At 41.9% G+C, this 19,832-nt stretch overlaps 1 protein-coding gene across 4 annotated transcripts in view; it reads left to right on the top strand.

Moving 5' to 3' along the window:
• The window catches only part of LOC138513913 (zinc finger protein 699-like), a 172,475-nt gene that overhangs the window by 53,320 nt on the left and 99,323 nt on the right, over positions 1–19,832 (top strand). For 2 of the 4 annotated variants that reach the window (XM_069629053.1, XM_069629056.1), the window contains exons 4-5: positions 16,163–16,276; positions 17,002–17,064. The exons of 1 other annotated variant lie outside the window; for it this stretch is intronic. In XM_069629053.1, the coding sequence (XP_069485154.1) occupies positions 16,163–16,276; positions 17,002–17,064 (177 nt within the window). The remainder of the gene's footprint in view (positions 1–16,162; positions 16,277–17,001; positions 17,065–19,832) is intronic. One more of the 4 variants, XM_069629054.1, reaches the window with a different exon arrangement.

Raw genomic sequence — 19,832 nt, 5'->3', positions numbered from 1 at the left:
CTTCTGTGGGAAAGGGCCCAAATACCTGCAAGTCAAATTTAGTCACTGCGTCCCCTCTCGTCCTTTGCACTCCAACACCTCTCTGCGGATTGTTGTGCCCTGCTTCAAATACTCTCATGTGGGTGGCCGCGCATTTTCCGTAACTGCAGTCCAGTTATGGAATTCCACTCCAGTCTCTCCGTGAGTTGGTTGATCATCTCTCCTTCAGGCAGCCCTGAGGGCTTATCTGTTTACAGTCTGAGCCTTGTTCATGTTTTATCCGCAGGGCTCCTGTCCAGTTCAAACCTTTCAGCGCCAGGATGCCCTAGTTGGTGTAGGTGTGCTTTACAAATGGTTTTAACATAACACTGCATTTTATTGTATGCTTTTGTAGGCCTAATTGTAGGATAACAGTCCACTCCCGGCCTAAGAGTGAATACCGACTGCTCTGCTACATTGCAAGAGTTTTAGATTAACTTAACACCCTATGCATACACTACTGGTTCAGTCTTCTATACCCCTCGCATTCAATGCTTATTAGACTGGCAACTCAAGGCAGTTGGTCCAGCAAGGATTTAATACAACTGCACACTAACAGTCAGAAATGAGAGCGAGAGAGAAACTGGGAGTGAATAAAAAGAGAAACCCAGTGAAAAAGCAAAGAAACAGATTGAGAAACAAAGGGGCTGATTCACAAAAGTGTTTGATGATGGCACAATCCCATTGGAAAACGCTCTGTGAATTAGGCTAAAAGAGTCTTGCAGTGGTGAAAAATTAAGCAAGGGTGTGGGAGCCCCTCTACTGAAGACGGACATTGGTCAAATACCCTGTTCTATGGAATTTCCTCCACTCAGGAGGGTCAACAACCCGATTTTAGCTCACTGCACCCTTCACAGAGGAGAAATATCCATTTGCCTCAGTCTTTGTCCCACCCACAAGGGCAGTCCAGCAACGAAATGCTAGGCTCTTCTCCTCTGACCAAGAGTACCATTAGCAACACCTCACACGTGTTTCAGTCTTTTTGTGGAGAAAAAAAACAGTGGTTGGAAAGAAAAATACTTAGAATGGGGGAAGGCAATTGAGATATTGAAAGTAGACGATTAGGGCTTGTAAGTACGAGATGTCAGTGGTAGAGGAGAAAATATTAAGGTGATTGTAGGCACTGCGTGGTCACTGGGAACACATTTTCTAAGTTGTCCTCTAAGCCCCTCCTCCCTCTGCTACTTAAATTCTGTTAATTCTGTGATTTACATGCTCTTCTGTTGAAGATTTATGCAGCAATTCTTTTTGGCTCTTAGACCCAAGCAAGATCTCATGGTTTGGCTCCGTATTGGCTGCACCCAAGTATCCCCCCCCCTCCCCGCCCCTTCTTCATCACAAGCTTTAACATGAAAATACAAAAGCACATCTTGTCAGGCCTTAGGAAATGTATGCATGTATTCAACAATGTGTGAATACTTTTTCTCTGATTTATTTTATTTTTTTGTTGGTCTTTTTTTCTACTGAAAGTGCGATTGTGCTTTGATTGCATGTTTGATTTGTTTTAGCTCGGGATGTACAACTCTTTCTAGGCCAGAGCTCTAAATATACCACAAAAAGCAATAATAGTAAGTAAATTTAAAGGTGTTAAAATAAGATTGTGCCAGTGTCTTGGAATCATGGGCAAATTGTAGTTCACGAAGAAAAGGGAATCAGTCCGTACTTGGCAATTGAGGGCATCGGTGCAGTGCTGCCTTGGCGATTCTGGGCAAACTCTAGACTCCTAGCTCTCTGGCTCCATCAAAATGAAAGGGAAGAATTCAGGACTGCAAGTTATAGATGCATTTATTATTTTGTATCCTTATTATCTCTTTGGCAAGCAGTATATTGTGAAATCTTTCTTTGGGCTGCACAAAAAAGCAATGGTTATTGGGAGAAAGAAGGGTTCATTGCCGTAAATCCTTGTGATTATGATCAAGCCGTATATTGTGAGGCCCTCTTTTCCATGGGGGTCGGGGGAGGAGTGGGGGGGAGCAAAGGAATCCTCACATGGAGGTGAAAGGATTCAGTGCAAAGGAGCCTTGTGATCTTTGGTAAATAGTATAATCTGAGCTCTTGTGTTCCAGCTATGGTGAAACGCACTCAACACAACCGGGGTTTGAGGGAATCATTGCAGTGCAGGCTTGTGGTCTTGGGATAACAGTACATTCTGTAGTCTTTTGTTAAAACCAAGGGGCAGGGGGTTCTATGTTCTTTCATCGTAAGTCATTTTTACGACTGCCTTTTAAAAGAGTAGAAAATTATGAAAAAGGCCATTGAATGTTTCTTTTTTTTTTTTGGGATGGGGTTTCCCCCCAAACCCACCTCCCTCACCTATTTTTAACTATTCCCAACCCCCAACCCCTTATCTGTCCTTTCCCACATCCCCAAACATTTTGATAACTTTTTTCGTAATTTTGTACTTGTTTAAAAGGCAGTCGTAAAAATGACTGTCGATGAAACAACATTATACCGGGGCACAGGTGGGCCGCCCATAAGGGCCCTACCCACCCCTTTAATGTGAGGGACCCTCTGGTTTCCATTCCATAAATATATCCTAAATAAATATATAAATTGCATTTAATAGTGCAAATTTATTTTTTTATTTTTATTGTTGAAATGTAATCAAATAATTGATTTTTTTTACAACATTTCCTTGTAAACGTTTTGTCATTCTGACGAAATCCTTTCACTTTGAGAGAAATTTCATAAAGGTGGAGAAGAAAGAGGAAACAAAGAGAGGACGTGGTAGGAGAGAAGGAAGATCCTAATTATGTTTGTTTTGTTTAAGCTCTAATTTTGCCGTTAGCTGTTGGAGGATCTTAAAAGTCGCTAATTGCCATGACGTTCGATCTCCACTGATCATCCGTGCCCACCATGTCTTTGTCGGTCATGGATGAATATCGAAGAAGAAATTTCACGTATGAAAGCCGTATCTCCGTTGTACCTGAGCAATGGAGTAATAGGTGGGGGATGTCTCCTTTTCTTTGTCGCAAAATCTGCAGATGTTAGTCGGAGACAAACCTCTAGTGTAACGTATTTTGTTGGAGTCGAGGAGGTTCAGTCTTGCTCTCATTATAAGATTACGTGCTGGTCGACTGGGGAATTTTTTGATGTCATTTTGAAGTACGTTTATTTTTATTCAATATTGGAGGCAAATGTGATGTAAGTTTGTAATTAGTAGCTACAGTTAGTGTGCGGATCCAATCCATCTCTTTTTAGTTTTTTGAGTATCCTTGTTGGATTTTTGATCAGTTTGTTTTCTGTGCACTCTATGGTTTTTAGTAGCTCTAAATTTTCATAGTTGAGCATTTTACAACTTGATGTTTGAAGTTCTTTAAGTACTAGACCGTGAATAAAGGAACAGTCTGGGAGAACACATTTTCTGTACAGCATAAGCGTATTGCATTCAACCATGCCCTGAAGAGAAAGCAGACTCAGTTCTCGTTGGATCAATGCGACAGGGGTTGAATTTGGTAAACAGAAGACCGTCCTCCAAAAGTAAGCCTCCAGTTTGGGCCAGAGCGCTTTGGGCAGATAAGGCATGGCCTCAGAGCCATAGGTCACAGTGGGAACCACCTTTAGTTTGTAAAAACGTAACAGTGGAATGGTAGAGAATTTGCAAAATTTTCTGTCTATTGCTTTGCCTTTTCTTGCCAGGCTTCGGATTTTAGAAAAAAGGGATTCTTGCATGGCCAACTCTTTTGTTGAGGTGTCTAAGACCACGCCCAGATATTTGAAGTTCTTAACTTTTTCGATTACCGTTTTGTCTATAGACCAATTACATTTTTCCTGCTTCTTGGACGAGCAATCCATCACCATTATCTTTGTCTTGTCGATGTTCATTTCTAAGTTGTTTTCAATGCAGAAATCATATAAGTTGGCAAGTTGACGCTGAAGGCCTATATTGGTCAGGTCCAATAAGATAAGGTCATCCGCGTATAATAGTCTGCTGATGTTTATTTGCGCAAGTTTAGGCGGAAAAGATCTGATCGACGCCTCTGAATGTTGATAATCCCCCAAATATGCAAGAAAGAATGCAGGGGCCAGAGGGCAGCCCTGTTTAACGCCTCTCTTTGTGTCGATTTTGGTGGAATTACTTCCTTGTTGGTTTAGCCGCACCTTAATGTTGGTGTCTGTGTGTAGGGCTTTAATCGGGTTTAGGATGTCACTTGGGTACTTCCCCAAAATTTAGTTTTTGCATTTACAAACAATGTTTAGATTCTTTGCAAATACAAAGGCTGCTGGTTTTTCCGCTTCCTATTGTCTTACAGAGGGCTGTAAATGGGCTATGACAGAAGTGCTCTGCACCCACTCATGTCCAGACCTATGAAAGGCATTAGGACGTCTATCCCTGCATTGATTTCGCTACATGGACGCTGAAAATTCAGCTGGGAATTGCTGGTAACAAATGCCTCTTCACACCTCTCTCTGCGTGTCTGTATCCGTCTGGGGGCTGGTGCCAGAGTGCTATCCCTGCCCCCAGCTTGAGAAACAGCCAGAAGAACAAGTGGCGAAGGCATCTTACATCCGACAACCTGCTGAGCCTGTGCCTCTGAAGGTTTTACCACCACTGCCTGAAGGGAAGTGAAATATTGAATTTGTGTGTGTGCGTGTGTTTGTGAGAAAGAGACAGAGTGAGAGAGAGGGAGAGTGAAAGCAAGTCAGTGAGAGAGAGATAGACTGCATGTTAGAGAATGTTTGCATTTGAGTTTTGAATGTGGTTATGTTTGAGCATTCATGTTTGAGAATATTTTGATTGTATGTGTATATGTGTGTGGATGGATGGTGGTTTGTGTGTGTAACGATTACAGTCGAGTCAAGAGATTCGCTCAGTCATCACAGTGTATGGGTTGGGGGAGGGCACTATAAAACATTAATTTTGTCTTTGTCTTTGCCCATTAATCCTGTAATATTATCAGTTTTACTGGAATAATCGCCAAAGACAACATGACTGTTCTGATATGGGAAGAGGTCTTTACATTGGTGCACTGTGCAGCCGGTATGGACATATGTTCTTAATATGGATGACACAGTAACAAAATATGTCCTGACTGACTTTGGCATGGCATGTTTTACTGGGCATCAATGGTAAAGCAAACACCATAAGTGTTCTTTAGTGGTCTGCCTTATGTCCTACATTTGTGCTGCCAGTATGATCAATTCAGTGAGATCATCACTGAGACCCCGGTATGGGCCTCTCAAGTGGCCTGGAAAAGGCAGCCACTACCTGATCCTGACCCTTGGGTGGTATTATGCAAGAGGATCACTTGGCAGGGGACTCCTGCCAGGAGGAATTGGTGACCTCTTTAACACATGATTTCCCTAATGTTCCTACAGCTTTGATGGTTTACTGTAAACTGAAGTTTCTGCTATACAGTTACAACAAAGGGGGCACTGAAAAGTACAATGTGCAGGGTCGGCCCTCACAGGTTAGTGTTTCAAACCAAAAAGGGGGGGTGCAACACACAACTGTATTGGGTTTTGAAAGGGCAATGTGGAATTCCCTCAAACTCAAGAGAATGAGCATGAACAGTGACCAAGGAGATACTGAGTCAGTAGGAAGGACAGAAGGATAGATGGGAGCACACTTACTGTCCCTGCCTAGTCCCAAAATGAGAAAACCTTCCTTAGAAAACGCTGGTGCAACGCTTACAAAAAGAGGACAGTAAAAGATGGCAAAGAGAAGTCATTTTTGAAGAAATCGTAACAATTAAGGAATTGTTAGACTCCTGTATGTCCCAGGTCACTGGTATCCTCTTAGAGGGCGAGATAGGTGTTTAAAAAGAGTACACACCTAAGGCTAAGAAAAAGGAGATCGATCTGCCTACGATGGGTCCAAACTACTTTAATATCCTGTAGCCAGGTCGAGCCATCCCAAGGTAGCTCTGATTAAGAACTAGAAACGAAGCAGAAGACAGTGCTGCAGATTGTAACTATTATTCTGCAGCAAGTACTCCTTTTTTTTTTTTTTTTTTTTTTTGGGGTGAGCTAGGTTTCAAAGTGAAGACAAACAAAGCCCACAGTACCCGTCCAGAAAGATACTAGGTAGTTGAACAGGGCATGGGGCAATTATAAAAAACATATACAAGGTTGTTCATGGTATAGGTAGTGCTAGTTTTGGCCTCCACCATGTAACAACCATTGTCTACCGGTTTCAGTGGTGTATACTTTAGTGAAACCACTTTCATCAGGACAGTCTTCTTTAAAACGGGAATATTAGGTTATTCCAAACAGTCAGTCAACATTTTCTGCCACAGGGTGCATATCTTACCCTGCTTCTTAACGCCATTGCAGGGAAGTTCAAGGGGAGAACCTATGGACAAATAAAAAGATAATCCAGGGTCACTCCCCAAACACTGCCACAGGCTCAGGTGCTCAGAGACTACAGGCAGGATGTTAACGCCTGGGAATTGAGGGAAACGCGTCTGTTCTCGTGTTCTCAGACGGGCAGAGACACGGCCGTGCATTGCATTGGCGTGCTCTGCCCCTCGATCCTTGCCAGCAATTCATATGGAGAGACAGAGTTGTAAAAAGCACTTGCTTGTTCTCCAATTTGAGTCCACATAGTAACTCCTGACGGGTCTATGGTCACTGTGCAGGTCCCGGATAAGGGCGTCTCATATTGAGATCACGTGTTTGTTTAGCAGATCGTGTGTCTACGCGACCCGGAAAAGATGTCTGGAAGCAATCCATCTTAATTTGAAGAACGTGGGTCAGGCAGAGTCAGGCAATCAGGAACGAGCTTTTGCAAGGGACATCAGGTGGACAAAGTCCCTCTAGTGTGGATTTGTGATGGCAAATGTGGGTAAACCCTGACACCCACTGCATATAGGGAAAGGTGCTTTGTGCAAGTTGGAATGGATCTATGACCATGAAGTTATATACATCCATGGAGTTATATGTATTCATGTGTTTGTTTAGTGAATCGCATATCTACGCGACCCAGAAGACATGTCTTGACGCAATCCAGCCTAATTAGAGGAAACTGGGTCAGGTGAAGTCAGGCATTCTGGAGCAGGCTTATGCGGGGAAACCTGATGGGCAGTGCCCCTCTAGTGTGGATTTATAATTGCAAATATCCACCCTCCAGCTTTGTAAGAAAACCCGAAGCAGCACTAGATATAAAGAAAAGTTGCTTAATGTAAGTCAGGATGGATATGTGACCATGATGTTATACGGATTTAAATGTATTCCTGTGGTTGGATATAGAAAGTGCCTGTATAGTTAAAACAGTCAGATGCTAGTTGGTTCTTTATATAATAACAGAGAGCTTGCCACGGGATAGACTCATTTAGCCCCCCTGTGTCTGTTTTTAAACGAAAGATCCAATTCTGTTCTCGTTTGAGAAGCATGCTGGCAATGTCACCTCCTCTTCTAGGGCATTTAACCCTTTCCACGATGTTCCATCTGATGTCCTGTGGTGTATTTTTTTGCTGGAGGAAATGAGCCACCAGAGGTGCATTTTCACTTTTGGTTTCTGCTATACAAACTGCTATGGACTTCACGGCCTATAATGCCTGGGGCACTGGGACGAGGAGGAGGACCTCAGAGTTAATGGAGATTAAAAGCACCATGAATCGTAATGAGCGGTCTAGTTGTTGTAACTTATGTAGTTGAATAGAATGTGGAATATTTGATGAATAGGACTTGGGAAGGAATGGAATGGGGAGGGGCAGTTATGCTATAAGAATAAAGGAGTTCAGACATGCAGGCTGTCTCCTGTTATTATTTAATGAAGACATGGTAAGCCAGATGATGTGGGTAACACACACAACAATTGGCGACAAGGTAACGACCGACCCACAATGCTAACAGGAAAGGTGATAAGCAGGATAACGGTAGCCCATGGAAGTAACCAAAGGAAAGAAGCCTGTGAGGAACAAAGGGGCCTGTAAAGCTGAGTAAAGATACTGAGTGGTGGGAAACTGGATAACATGAGGAAAAAAATTAACTGCAAAATTGACTAAAAGAATCAGAAAGAAATGACGTTGCCAGCCTGAGGTGGAAGTTGAAATAAAAAAACAACCTGTGGAGGTGGCAGGATGATCTACAACGAAAAAGAAAAGGAAATGTTGGGAAGGTAAAGGCAAAACAGAATTGAGGATAAACAAGCGACCTGGGGATCATAACACAGGAATGTAAAGGACAATGCAAGTGCTGCAAACTGGAATCACAAAACGGTAAGATGGGCAGCGCCACAGCCGTCGGATGTGGGCATGTAATTAATGTCAGAAAAAGTAGGTGTATCAGTATTATTGTCGGCAAATTAAGCCATTGTTCATGAAGGTATAAAATAAAAACACACAGAAGTAGGCATTTTTTGAAATGGAGGCATTTAAAAAAAAATGTATCTAGAGGCTACATGACTCACTGAGGTGCGAGGCACAGGACTCCAAAGCCGAGCGTAGGCTCACCGTGTAGCGTTGGAAGCTAGAGAAAAGGCCCTAGCAACGTGGAAAACTTGCCGCCATATTTGTTTGAATAAGAACAAGTGTATAGTTGCCATGACAACACAATGCGGTGGATGTAAACGAAAATAATTTTGTTTCCTCTAATATTTAGCAGAGGTTGGATCGGAAATATGAGATGCCATGTATGTGCGCAATAGCATTTATGTACACAACAAATACTGATGAGAAAGAGGATAATAAAGGGCTACAACCAAAGAGAGCATAAATTGGACTGTTTATGACTGCTTGAGAGGCGTCGCTCTGCCCCATGACATGAACTAGAGCGTCCTGGCATCAGCGTTCCTTGATTTCTCCAGCCCTCGGACAACAACAATGTAATAAACAAGGATACAGTGGTGTTGCAAACAGCCAAATACGAGAATTGAAGCAATATATCGTAGTGGCATTTTTTTTATAGAACGAATTCTCGTACCTTGGACTGATACAATGAGATGATTAAAGGCATGGAATCAAAGAGAATTCTCACAAATAAACTCACATAATCCAAAATACAGGTGGGACAAAACGTGTCAATGAATAAAAGCACATGGAGAATAGAAACAGAAATTACAGTCATACAGGCTTTTGTCAGTCATATATAGGTGTAGCAATGCACAGTACACCAGTGTTGGAGAGAAGCAGTAATGAGGTGTGAGACAAAATTGAAGAACTAGCACCAACACAGCAACGCCAATAGCGCTGCATTACATCAACGAAAAAAAAAATACCAATTCAAACCAGCAATAACAACTAAGAGACTAAGAGGAATCTTGACAGAGCAAATAAGGAGTAAGGAATTAGGCTGGCACATGGGCCCAGCAAACTCAATAGGGAATTCGTGACAAAAGACCAATCTTGACTAGTCTTATGGTGAACAGTGTTGTCTAGCATGTCAGTCAAGACACTGAACATTGATCCTCAAGATAAATATGCCATCTGAGAGATATGAATAGAGAAAGGAATGTTAAATAACAAAGAGTACACAAATCTTGAGAAATATTTGAAGCTCTAAAGTGATACACTGATGCCCTGTGCCTTCCTTGCATCGTGCACAATAGCATAATACATAGTGCATATTAACCAATGGACATCAAAGGTTTGATCACTGTGCATGCATAGTTGAGAAAGATTACATATGCAAGGGGGCTAAGGTGCACAGATAGAAAAGCCAAAAGTTGTTCCTGCATTAGCCAATGCAACAGCAGTAGAAGTTGAACTGCTCAACAAATAATGAGGGAAGTGCGCAAAATAAAGTGTATAACCTTATGCAATCAGGCAACAGGGGCAATAACAGTGTGCATCATTAGGTAATTGCGGTTAGAGGAAAAGAGTGAAGTAACTGCGAGAGGTGGGTAATCATGTCCCTGAATAATGCAAGTGAGGATACAAGATCAGCACAGTATGATGGGGGGGTTCTGGTGAATTATTTATATTGTCCTGACCCATTTATGCTTGAGCCACATGAAGATCAGGGGCAACGGAGGCAGGAATGGATGGAGGAATTTGAGAACTTTTTGAAAGTAGCAGGAAACCAGGATGCCTCAAATAAAATTGATATATTTGTTAATCTGGTAGGAAAGGAGGTGAAAAATGTGATAAAGGGCATTCCGGTTCAAGAAAGAACAACGTATCAGCAATTGGTCTCTGCTGTTGCTGAACATTTGGTGGTCCCTTCCAATCGGGATTATGAACGGTATGCATTTAACCAGTGCACACAGAGTCCACACGAAACAATTGCCCAGTTTGCATTACGGTTAAAAGGAAAGGCGACATATTGTGAATTCACAAACTTTAGTGATGATGAAGCGATCGGGCTGAGAATCATTGAAGGGTGTATGTCATCAGAACTTCGAAGACATCTTTTGAGAGTGCCTCTCCCATTGAAGGAAGTCCTGTAATTGGCACAAGTGTATGAAAGAACTGAAAAACAAGTGGCCGAGGTGGAAAACAGAAATGAGTGGACTGTCATTGCTGGTGTCAGGTCTAATAGACCGAGGCAATCTCAATGTTCAAGCCTGTTCTCCCGACAAGGAGCATGGAATGGTAAAGGCAGGAGTCGACTGGGAAAGAGGTGTTCTAGATGTGGATTGGATTTCCCACACCGAGATAGATGTCCAGCTTGGTTGGATGTGTATGAGATGTGGCCAGAGAAATCATTTCTGGATTATGTGCAAGGAAGGGGTCTCATCATTGAAGAAGTGGGGACTCGGGGCACAAATGCTACCAAAAAGAAGGTGTGGCATAGTGAGATTTCCTGATGGGGAATCGTACTGGGAGAGAGTTAACAGACAACCTAGTGATAATGGCTGTCTGGAAATGTGTCCGTCCCAGCTAGGATGTGTCGAAGCAATAAAAGCGAACCAAAGAAAAGACCTAGTCATGAAGCATGTCGAAAATGGGGGGGACATGGACATGGATATGGAAGGAAGAAAGCTGCAGGCCAATGTAGATTGGATAACTCGAAAGAGGAGAGTTGAGGGAACTCAGATTCCAGCGAGTGAAAGTGAATCTGTAATAAGCAGGCAGAAACAACAAAGGAAAATGGAATCCAGTCATGAGCCAGAGTCACTAACAGTGATGGCTGTCAAAAGGCCCATAGCAACTGTGGTGAAAAGGGATAGTGTAGAGACAGGAGATGATTTTCTCTTCCAGGCAATGTTCCAGGGCGAGTTGGAAGAAGAAACATCTGAGGGAGGGAGAAATGAGGAACCTTGGGGTCTCATATCGCAGAATGACTCAAGTAGAGACCTGTAGGCGGAAAGGAGGAGTGAAGAACTTGTTGTTCCCCTGTCACTTAAAGACTCTGGACATTCGCCACCTTGTTTGCTTGGTAGTGGTCATCCTCAAAGGACTATCCGAAAGCCCTTATGCCTCATTGAGCAAATGTAGAGGTGGTCTGGCCAGACTGATGGAGAGAATGAACTTCTGTGATAAGCAAGGGGGAGGTGTTGCAGCTGAATAGAATGTGGAATGTTTGATGAATAGGACTTGGGAAGGATTGGAATGGGAAGGGGCAGTTATGCTGGAAGAATAAAGGAGTTCAGACATGCAGGCTGTCTCCTGTAATTATTTAATGAAGACCTGGTAAACCAGATGATGTGGGTAACACACACAACAGTAACAAGAAGCATCTGAGCAGGAAATTTAAAAACCGGTCAGAGTTTCAGGTGGGAGGAGGAGACTGATGAAGTGGTAGAAGCAGCAGCAGAATTAGATGCGGGCGAAGCAGAAGAAACAGTGGCAGAGGCCAACAGGAGAGAAGCAGCATGGCAATGCAGAGAAGGCGCAGCTGGAAGCGGCGCTGGGGAAAGCTGTGCCATGTGGGAGAAGAACTCGCAACATGTTCTGAACTGCTACAGGCGAGAAGCGGGACTGTACACCGCACAGAGCTGCCAAGGCTTCCCAGGAGGGCTGCGCTTTTCGCGGCAGTCATACCGGAGCTGGCAGCAGTACAGGCAGACTTGAGGCGAACCTCTGCAGTACCCGCGAGAGAACCAGAGACGCAAAGACCAGCGAGTTGTCCTGAACTGCCAGGCAACCCCCGGCACTCCGAGTTAGACCTTTTAAATAGGACTAATGATTTTGAATACTGAACAATTGAAATAAGACAAAGGCATCCACGGTGCAATATTCCTGATAAGGGATGTCAGTTGGGGGATTTGTAACCCGCATTTCCAGCAGCCAAACGGCTATAGAAGAATAATTCAAAGACAACAAGGGCACCACTTCCCTTTGATGGAATACCAATTTGGGAAGATCTCCAACCCACTTTGACAAGAGACTATCAAGAGAAGCAGTTATTGTTCAAGCCTCCTCACATGGGATGTTGGTGTGGAGAATCTTGGAACAAGCATTACCACTGAACATAATTGTAGTAGCTTGCAGGTGAGTATACCAGTAAAGGGACCAGTGGTAGTTGATCCAGGCAGGTGAGTGAACCAGGAAAGAAGAAGATAATTTGAAGTACTGTAGTTGTGGTAACAAGACCTGTCGGAAAAAAACTTGTTGATTTCTTTTCCTTTGAACCGTTGAATTGCTGTTCTATCCTGACAAGTGTTTGGAGTACTTGGCCTTTCAAAAAGAAGAAGTACTTTGATTTATGAACTTATTTTATGACGAAGAAACATTTACGTTGTTAAGCAGAAGACTGTGGAAAATTAACAGTTGTTTTGATTTGCAACTAAGCATTTGTGAAGGAGACATTTTCTTTGCCAAGTGGAAGAATACAGTGAATGGAAAATACTTTTTTTGCTACGTTGAACAGAACTTTGTTATTGCATAGAAATGTATTGAATCCAAACCTTTCTCAAGGTATTCCTGAATTGATCCAGGGGAAGGTGGTCCAACCCTGGTCACAAAGAGTACTTTCTAAAACCTTTGAGTTTGAATTGTTATGTTATTTTGTGGACTTGACAAATGCCAAACATCCCTTGCATAATTTTGTTGTGTGTAAGTGTGAGAGTCAGATACCTTTGGACACTTGGTCATTTTCTTTAGTTTTAGTTTGCCAGGCAGGGCCATCCTTGTTAGGATAGGGAAAGATATGTGTTTATCTTACCCCTTTCTATTTAATAAAAAAAATGCACATTTTGAGAAAACTATACCTTTGTGTCCGTCTCACCTTTCTGACTCCTCAAACCAGTCTGAAAATATTTTCTTGCAATATATACCTGGAATGGTTTTGTCATAGCATTTGTTAATGGGCATCAAAGTTTTGATGTGTGACTATGTGGCTAGACTGGCTTAGAGTATTGCAACCAGTCTGGATGTACTTTATAACTGTGCGACGGCATTTGTACATGCAAAGCCAACAGGAATATGTTCTTACGTAGGATGACTGACCTATACTGGCAGAGCCAACATGGACGTATTTTCTTTTGGCATTATGTGCAAAGGAAATATGAGTATGGTCATATATATGTGAATACTGGCATATATTAGTGCAGCTAGCATGGGCACAGCCATCATGTACGAAAATATGTTGGAAAAATCTCCTGTGCATTGTTGGTGACTTCCATTTGTTGGATTTCTTTCATGAATTCTGCTGCAAAACTGAATGCAAACTGTGCAAGTTACACCATTTGTTATAGAAATAGTGCTGTAAAATGCACCATGTTAAGCCATTATTGTAAAATTGTTCTTGGTGTGGACTCTGCCTACCCCCATGTAAGGTTTAGGCTCCCTCACTACTCTCGGTCACTGTTGTATATTTGTGCAAAACACTTGCGCCCCACCATTTAAAAAATGCACTGTCCGCCAATGCCATGGGGAGGATTTGAAGCAATCAGCACTGGAAAATGAATGTATTATTGTACAGCAGCCTTGTGATTTTGGGCGAACACCATATTCTGAGAATAGATTGTCTAATATAAAACATGACACACAATGCTGTGCAGGCATCGTTCCTGTGTGGGTGTTCCTACTGAACTTCACCCACCATTATACAAAGGCATGTTTGTGTTAATTAATATGCCTCTGCTCTCCCCTCACTTTGTAACTCAAAATAGCCTACGCCGCCTCCTTGCCATGCATGCAACCTTTCTGCTTTCTTCAAACTGACAAAGGCAGATATTGAACTTGCATATAGATACCTGCCATAGGTAAATTCTGGGTGCAGGGTCATACCTATAGGAATTATTTATATTGCAAACAGCCCTGGAGCACTCTTTTGTAACCTACAAAGTGGAATGTTTTCATTATGTTTCTATAAAGCATTTCACATTTGTTCAGAGAAAAATGCTACATTTCTAATAAGATACAATACAAATTGTAAAGTTAAATATAGAAACAATGAAATTAATGTTTTTCATTCTTTTATTTGTGTTTATGATTTATATCAAACCGTACACAATTAAGAATCACAATTTAACAAATGCATGCGTAAGATTAAAACAAACCAGCAATTTCATACACAATGCAAATTTAGCATTAAATCCGTTCTATCAATAAAATAAGAATAAAATATGCTTAACATTTCTAAAAAGTTATCACATCATCCATAAAGTGCAGCATTACAAATTTTACTTTTAGTCCATGCCAATTTTTTAAAAACATCTTTAAGAAATGCAACTACAGACACAAATATCGAATTCTGCCTTTCTTCTATTATTCTAGACCATACATTACTTGGGATAACAGTGGCTGTGGAATGTACAAACTTCCCTAAATAAAAAATAAATCCTTCTATGCAAGACATCTGGGAATTTCATTATGGGACATCTGACCATTTCATTATGAGATGGTAAAGTGTTTGTATATATGAGGTTTTGCACAGCCTACATGTACGCTCATTCCTTTGAATGCCTCATCTAGATCCTATAATGTCAAGTTGTGAAGGCAATTCAATCGAAATCTAAGGTACCATGAACATATTTTCTCAGAGGGCAATTGCTTCTGATAAGGTCCAATGCTTCTCCGATTCGTATATTGGGATAGCGGCTCTTTATAGAGGGACAGTCTAGAGAGATCCATGTCATCCATAATATTATACCAATCCGCATTCTAGATTTAATCCTGGATAGTACTGCGTCACTCTGTACATTTACTTCCAATAGATACAATTCACGCTTAGTCTTCAGATATATAAATAACCTCATCGAATTTCTCAACATCAGCTCTTTTAATTCATCCTATAAAGAGCCCTCTGTTCCATCTCTTATTTTCATGTAGAGGCCAAGTCTTCGACCCTTATAATACGACCATATAATAGTAAGTGTACCTCAAAATGCCTATTTTTTTCTAATTTATAAAACAAAAAATGTCCCACTAGCCCTTTCCTTGGACAGTCTTCCCCACCACAAAAAGCACTTGAGCACCCCTGGCGTAACTCTCTTCATGAAGTTTTGGAAAGCCGCTGGAGGGGTGGAAGGTAAGGATTGTGCATCACTTTTGCTAAATAATCATATGATAATTGAATTTATCTATTGAACTCCACATACTCTTCCAAAGTAGAACAGATTGGTAAGTAGAAAACGACCTCTAAAATACTTAAAACCTGTGATGAGGAGGTTTATTCCTACTACACTGTCCGCTCACTCAACTCTCTTCAGTCACCCCTTTCATTCCATCCTGTGTGACAATATAACATGCTTTACATGAGGAAAAACAGCAATGTCTAATCCAAACACAGTTTCATTGGTAAGCTAAGGAGACCGGGCTGATTTCTAGAGAAGGCATGATAGGTGCTTTCAGAGAAGTTAAATCCCCAATAAGGTTCGAGAGCAAACAGAGCTCCACAGTAAGGCAGACATTATGACATGAAGCATTGGAAATTCTCTTGAAGACCGACCAAATTTACAGTCCTCAGCATTGGCAAAACAATAGGTCTGGTGTAAGTGTCGAAGGGCGACATTTTTTCCAGTGGAAGCTTTACAGAAAAATACTAACCTCTTAATTTTAATAGGCCAAAACTATTGGCTTTGCAAGAGCATTATGTCAATTTCTTTCTTGTTTAACTTAGATTTATTTTTCACTTTTGTCCTTTGACTCTCACATTACGGGTGTAACTGATTTATTTATTATGTGTTAGAATGTTTCAGGTTCTTAACGGTGTACAGAGAAACAGGGAGTGTCTGCTTTCCATTAAAACAGCCACTTAAGCCTATAGTCCGAATGAAATGTGGAGCACAGGCACACATGTTATAAGAGCCTGAAGCTGAACCACAATAATGTGCAGTGTGTCAAAATCATGAACTTTTGTCTTTATGGAACAGGCAGTGCAATAACCAATTTCGATGAGGTATTCCGCATAAAGAAAGAAGAAAACCTGGATCTGAACCTCCCCCGGGACAGTGAAGGAAGGGAAAAGAATCGCTATCTAAGTGCAGGTGAAGAATACTGTTTGGCATCTGTCCTCTCCTAACGCCAAATACACTACACACACCCACTCACTTTACCAGTGATATTAAAGTGGTTCGAACTTTCCCACTGATACTATTTGAAAGATTAATTTTCCCAAATGGTGATGAACTGTGACTGTACATCAAAACGGATGCATGTCGGCTTGTTAGTCCCAAACAAGAATTAATTTTGGTTAAGGTTGTAAACATTTTTATTGGATCAAATAAAAATATATTTATCATTGTGGTTATCATTTGGGAACAAATGGGTCCCTATGGAGACTAAAAAGATACTTTGTTTACATGTCATCAGATCTGTATGTCTACCAAACAGGCCCAGTGCCAAAAATCTTTTCATTTTTATAGCAGTCCTACTAAAAAACATCTTGATCTGACAGGGCTAAAGATGTCCACTGTACAGAAAATTATATACAGAATGTGTTCTGAAAGGTGCATCTCCCCTTTTCAATAGTGAATGTGTCCAAAAGTAATGTGAAGAGGTTAACCCAGTGACCTTTGTAAACAATGGCAATGAATCGTGGGCACAGGCACACAACCTGCTTGGTTATCTCTTGGGAAGAACAGTGTAGGGAAAACATGTGTTCTACAAGGAATACATGTTACAATTAGTTTTCTTTCTGAAACACGTAATAGTTGGTTAACTTTTTGTCCATGCCTTTCTTTTTTCAATGTGGGAATTTCTTTGAGGAAAGAAGAACCTTTTTCCCTCTTCATTGCTGAAGAAATCAGAGAAAACGCAACTATCCCCATTTCAGGTTTGTTGATATGCTCCTAATGTTTTGTTTACACACGTCCCACACATATCCCTCCAAGTTTAAGATCTTCACCACATATTTTAGTCATTGGTGACTTTTATTGCCTGTTATCTGTCTTGAGTGAATGTGTGCTCTTCAGATACACGTGTTATGTTATGCTGTGTTACATAACAGATGCATGGATATACCAAATCTGAATACCTGTCAAAATATGCTAATACGGTTCTGCCCTCAATATACTGTCACTGTATTTTAAAGGTAATTGTTTAGATCGAGCGCTTTGCACAAACCTTAATGTCCACATTGAAGAGGACCTTTCATAACCTTGAGAGAGGAATCCTACTCCCACCCCCATTCAGTCAAGGTGTGGGAGGAAATAACTCTGAGAAGATGGGAAAACCTTAACCATTCCCAGGAAAATTGAGACTTCGTGTGAGTCATTGTTTACAACCTTACAGGTCTTTTTTTCAATAGTCAGCATTCTGCTTGTCCCCCTGTAGATCATTAGTCGCAGATGCAAGAATGTAGAATTGATTTCAGCCAGTTTTGACCTACTCAGAAACCCTAAATGAAATATTGCCTTATTCAGCAGGTAAGGGTCACACCTTCCCTTCACATGCAGTGCTTTGTTGAACCTGCAGTCCGGAAGATCCTTTCCCTTCTCTGGCATCCAAAGAACATGTTGCCATTTTAGACCTAGTTATTTGTAAGGAACTCATTGTGCAACAGTAAAGACAGACACAAGTGATCACAGTTCAAGGGTGTTTATTAAACTGTATATGCGGGTTGGAAAAACGACTAATCTAAACCTAAATCTAAGATGGGAGCAAGCTGCACAATATGTAATTTGGGGGTTGCCAGGGGTCGCACCTGCAACCCCTGAGGTCTCTCTTGCTACCCCTAGGAAAAAAAAAAAACATTTTTTTTCTTTTTTACATTGAAGCTCCTGGGCTGTGGCCAGTGCCATGTGGCTCTTTGTTTTTGGAGTGGCTGGCATTTCTGTTGAGGCCGCTCAAAAAAACAGGGGGGTTCCACAAGTGTAACACTTTGAGCAGTGACCCTAAATAAGAAGGAATAGGAATAACAAAAAATTTGTGTTTCTGGAATTCTATACAATAAATGCTAGACTTATTAAAGGGGTGAAAGGCCATGTTCTATTGCTTCCCATTAACTGTGATGCCATCAGAGGTCAAGGGTCGTGTGATGTCACTATCGCTACCCCTAGCATTTTGGTGAAATGCCGTCCTTGAAGCTACAACCATCAAACAATAATAAGGCAGTCCGAAAATAAGAGGGCCTATACTGAGAAAAACGTATTGCCAATCTTTACGCTAGATGCAAACAAAGAGTGTGGGATAAGGTTCAGAAGAAAGAAAGAAGTGTTCACAAATGATAAGTCAGGATGTGGTAGCTGGGGGTCTACCTTCCCCACGTTTTGACCACAAAACAAGGCGGGACTCCTGAGGACAGCACACGCTCGAGCTTCCCCAGCACGAGCTAACAGTTCCGCTCTCGGCTATCAGGGCCTTCGGTGGTTAAGTCTCTTTTCTATAAAAAGTCTATTGCCTCCGAGGACCTGATATATTCCAAAAATAACAAACCAAAGTGCCTTTCCGCTTGTGCGTTGGGTGATACCTTTCCACCACTGGATCACCCTCTTCCAGGCTCGGATCCACCAAAAAAGTTCCTTGCAATATCAGTACCTTTGGTGGTTAACTTTCTTGCTTCTGAGGGTCTGATGGTGTGTACAAATAATAAACAACAGTTCTTTCCTGATTGTTCTGGAGGTGATATTTCTTCACTGTTCCCCCCCTCTTCCGGGCTCAGACCCCTCTCGAACATCAGCCTCTCTCCGTCAGGTTCAACCTGGCTTGTATTCAAAAGATGTTTCTGTTACATTCACGTGTTGGTGGGGTGATGGCTTCTCACCCCTGGATCCTCCTCTTCCAGGCTCATACCATTCTCTGATGCTTGCCTTCCCTCTGTCGGGTTCACTACGGCTTTTAACGCAATCTCTTCTGTGAAATTCGCAAGGCTTAATATCTTTTTAAACAGTTTATTGTGGACATCCCTCTGCCGGGTTCACTCTTATCAACACAATGTTCATTGGGACTTCAGGCTTCGCCCCTTTTCATCAGCTTGGGTTAACTCTTGCCAACTTTGCAAATCACACAGTTTCTTGAACAGTTCTTATGATGCGAGATTTACTTTTCTTAGCTTCACAATCATCTGTCGGTCAAAGACATTCGACTGTACAAAGGATTTTACGAGACCCCTGTATGACCACTTTGACCCCTTTTGCACCTTTCCTAAGGCCTTCTGGTAACTGTAGTTTCAGAAATAGGGTAGCTGCCCAGAGTTTCCAAGTGAGCACCCACATGGTGCCCGACTCCTCTGTAGCTGGTTTCCCCCTTTCATATCAACAGCTCTTTGTACCTTCTCCAATTAGCCGCTTGCTACTTTTGTTCAACACAGTTCGGTTTCTTATCGGCTCCCCCTCAACTCACTGGCTGTGATGAACGGCTTGGCTTTTCTTGTCTCTGAAATGAAGGCCAGTACCACGGTGGCAAGCATCTCTCCCTGGCTTGGTTATCAGCGGAGTAAAGCCCTGTGTACCGTTGACATCTGCTGCAACACACGCTGGCTACTGTTTGCAGTCTTACGATTCCTGCTGTGGAGGTTTCACAGGTCTGGCTTGGAAAGGGCAAGATTGCTTCTCTCCTTGTGACCTTCTCAATTCGCGCCATCTTTCTCTTGAACTGCTGTGC

The sequence above is a fragment of the Ambystoma mexicanum genome, chromosome 12 (assembly GCF_040938575.1).
Source record: "Ambystoma mexicanum isolate Mex_15411 chromosome 12, UKY_AmexF1_1, whole genome shotgun sequence".
NCBI lineage: Eukaryota > Metazoa > Chordata > Amphibia > Caudata > Ambystomatidae > Ambystoma > Ambystoma mexicanum.
The sequence above is the reverse complement of the archived record's forward strand: the minus strand, read 5'-3'. Positions and strand labels throughout refer to the sequence as shown.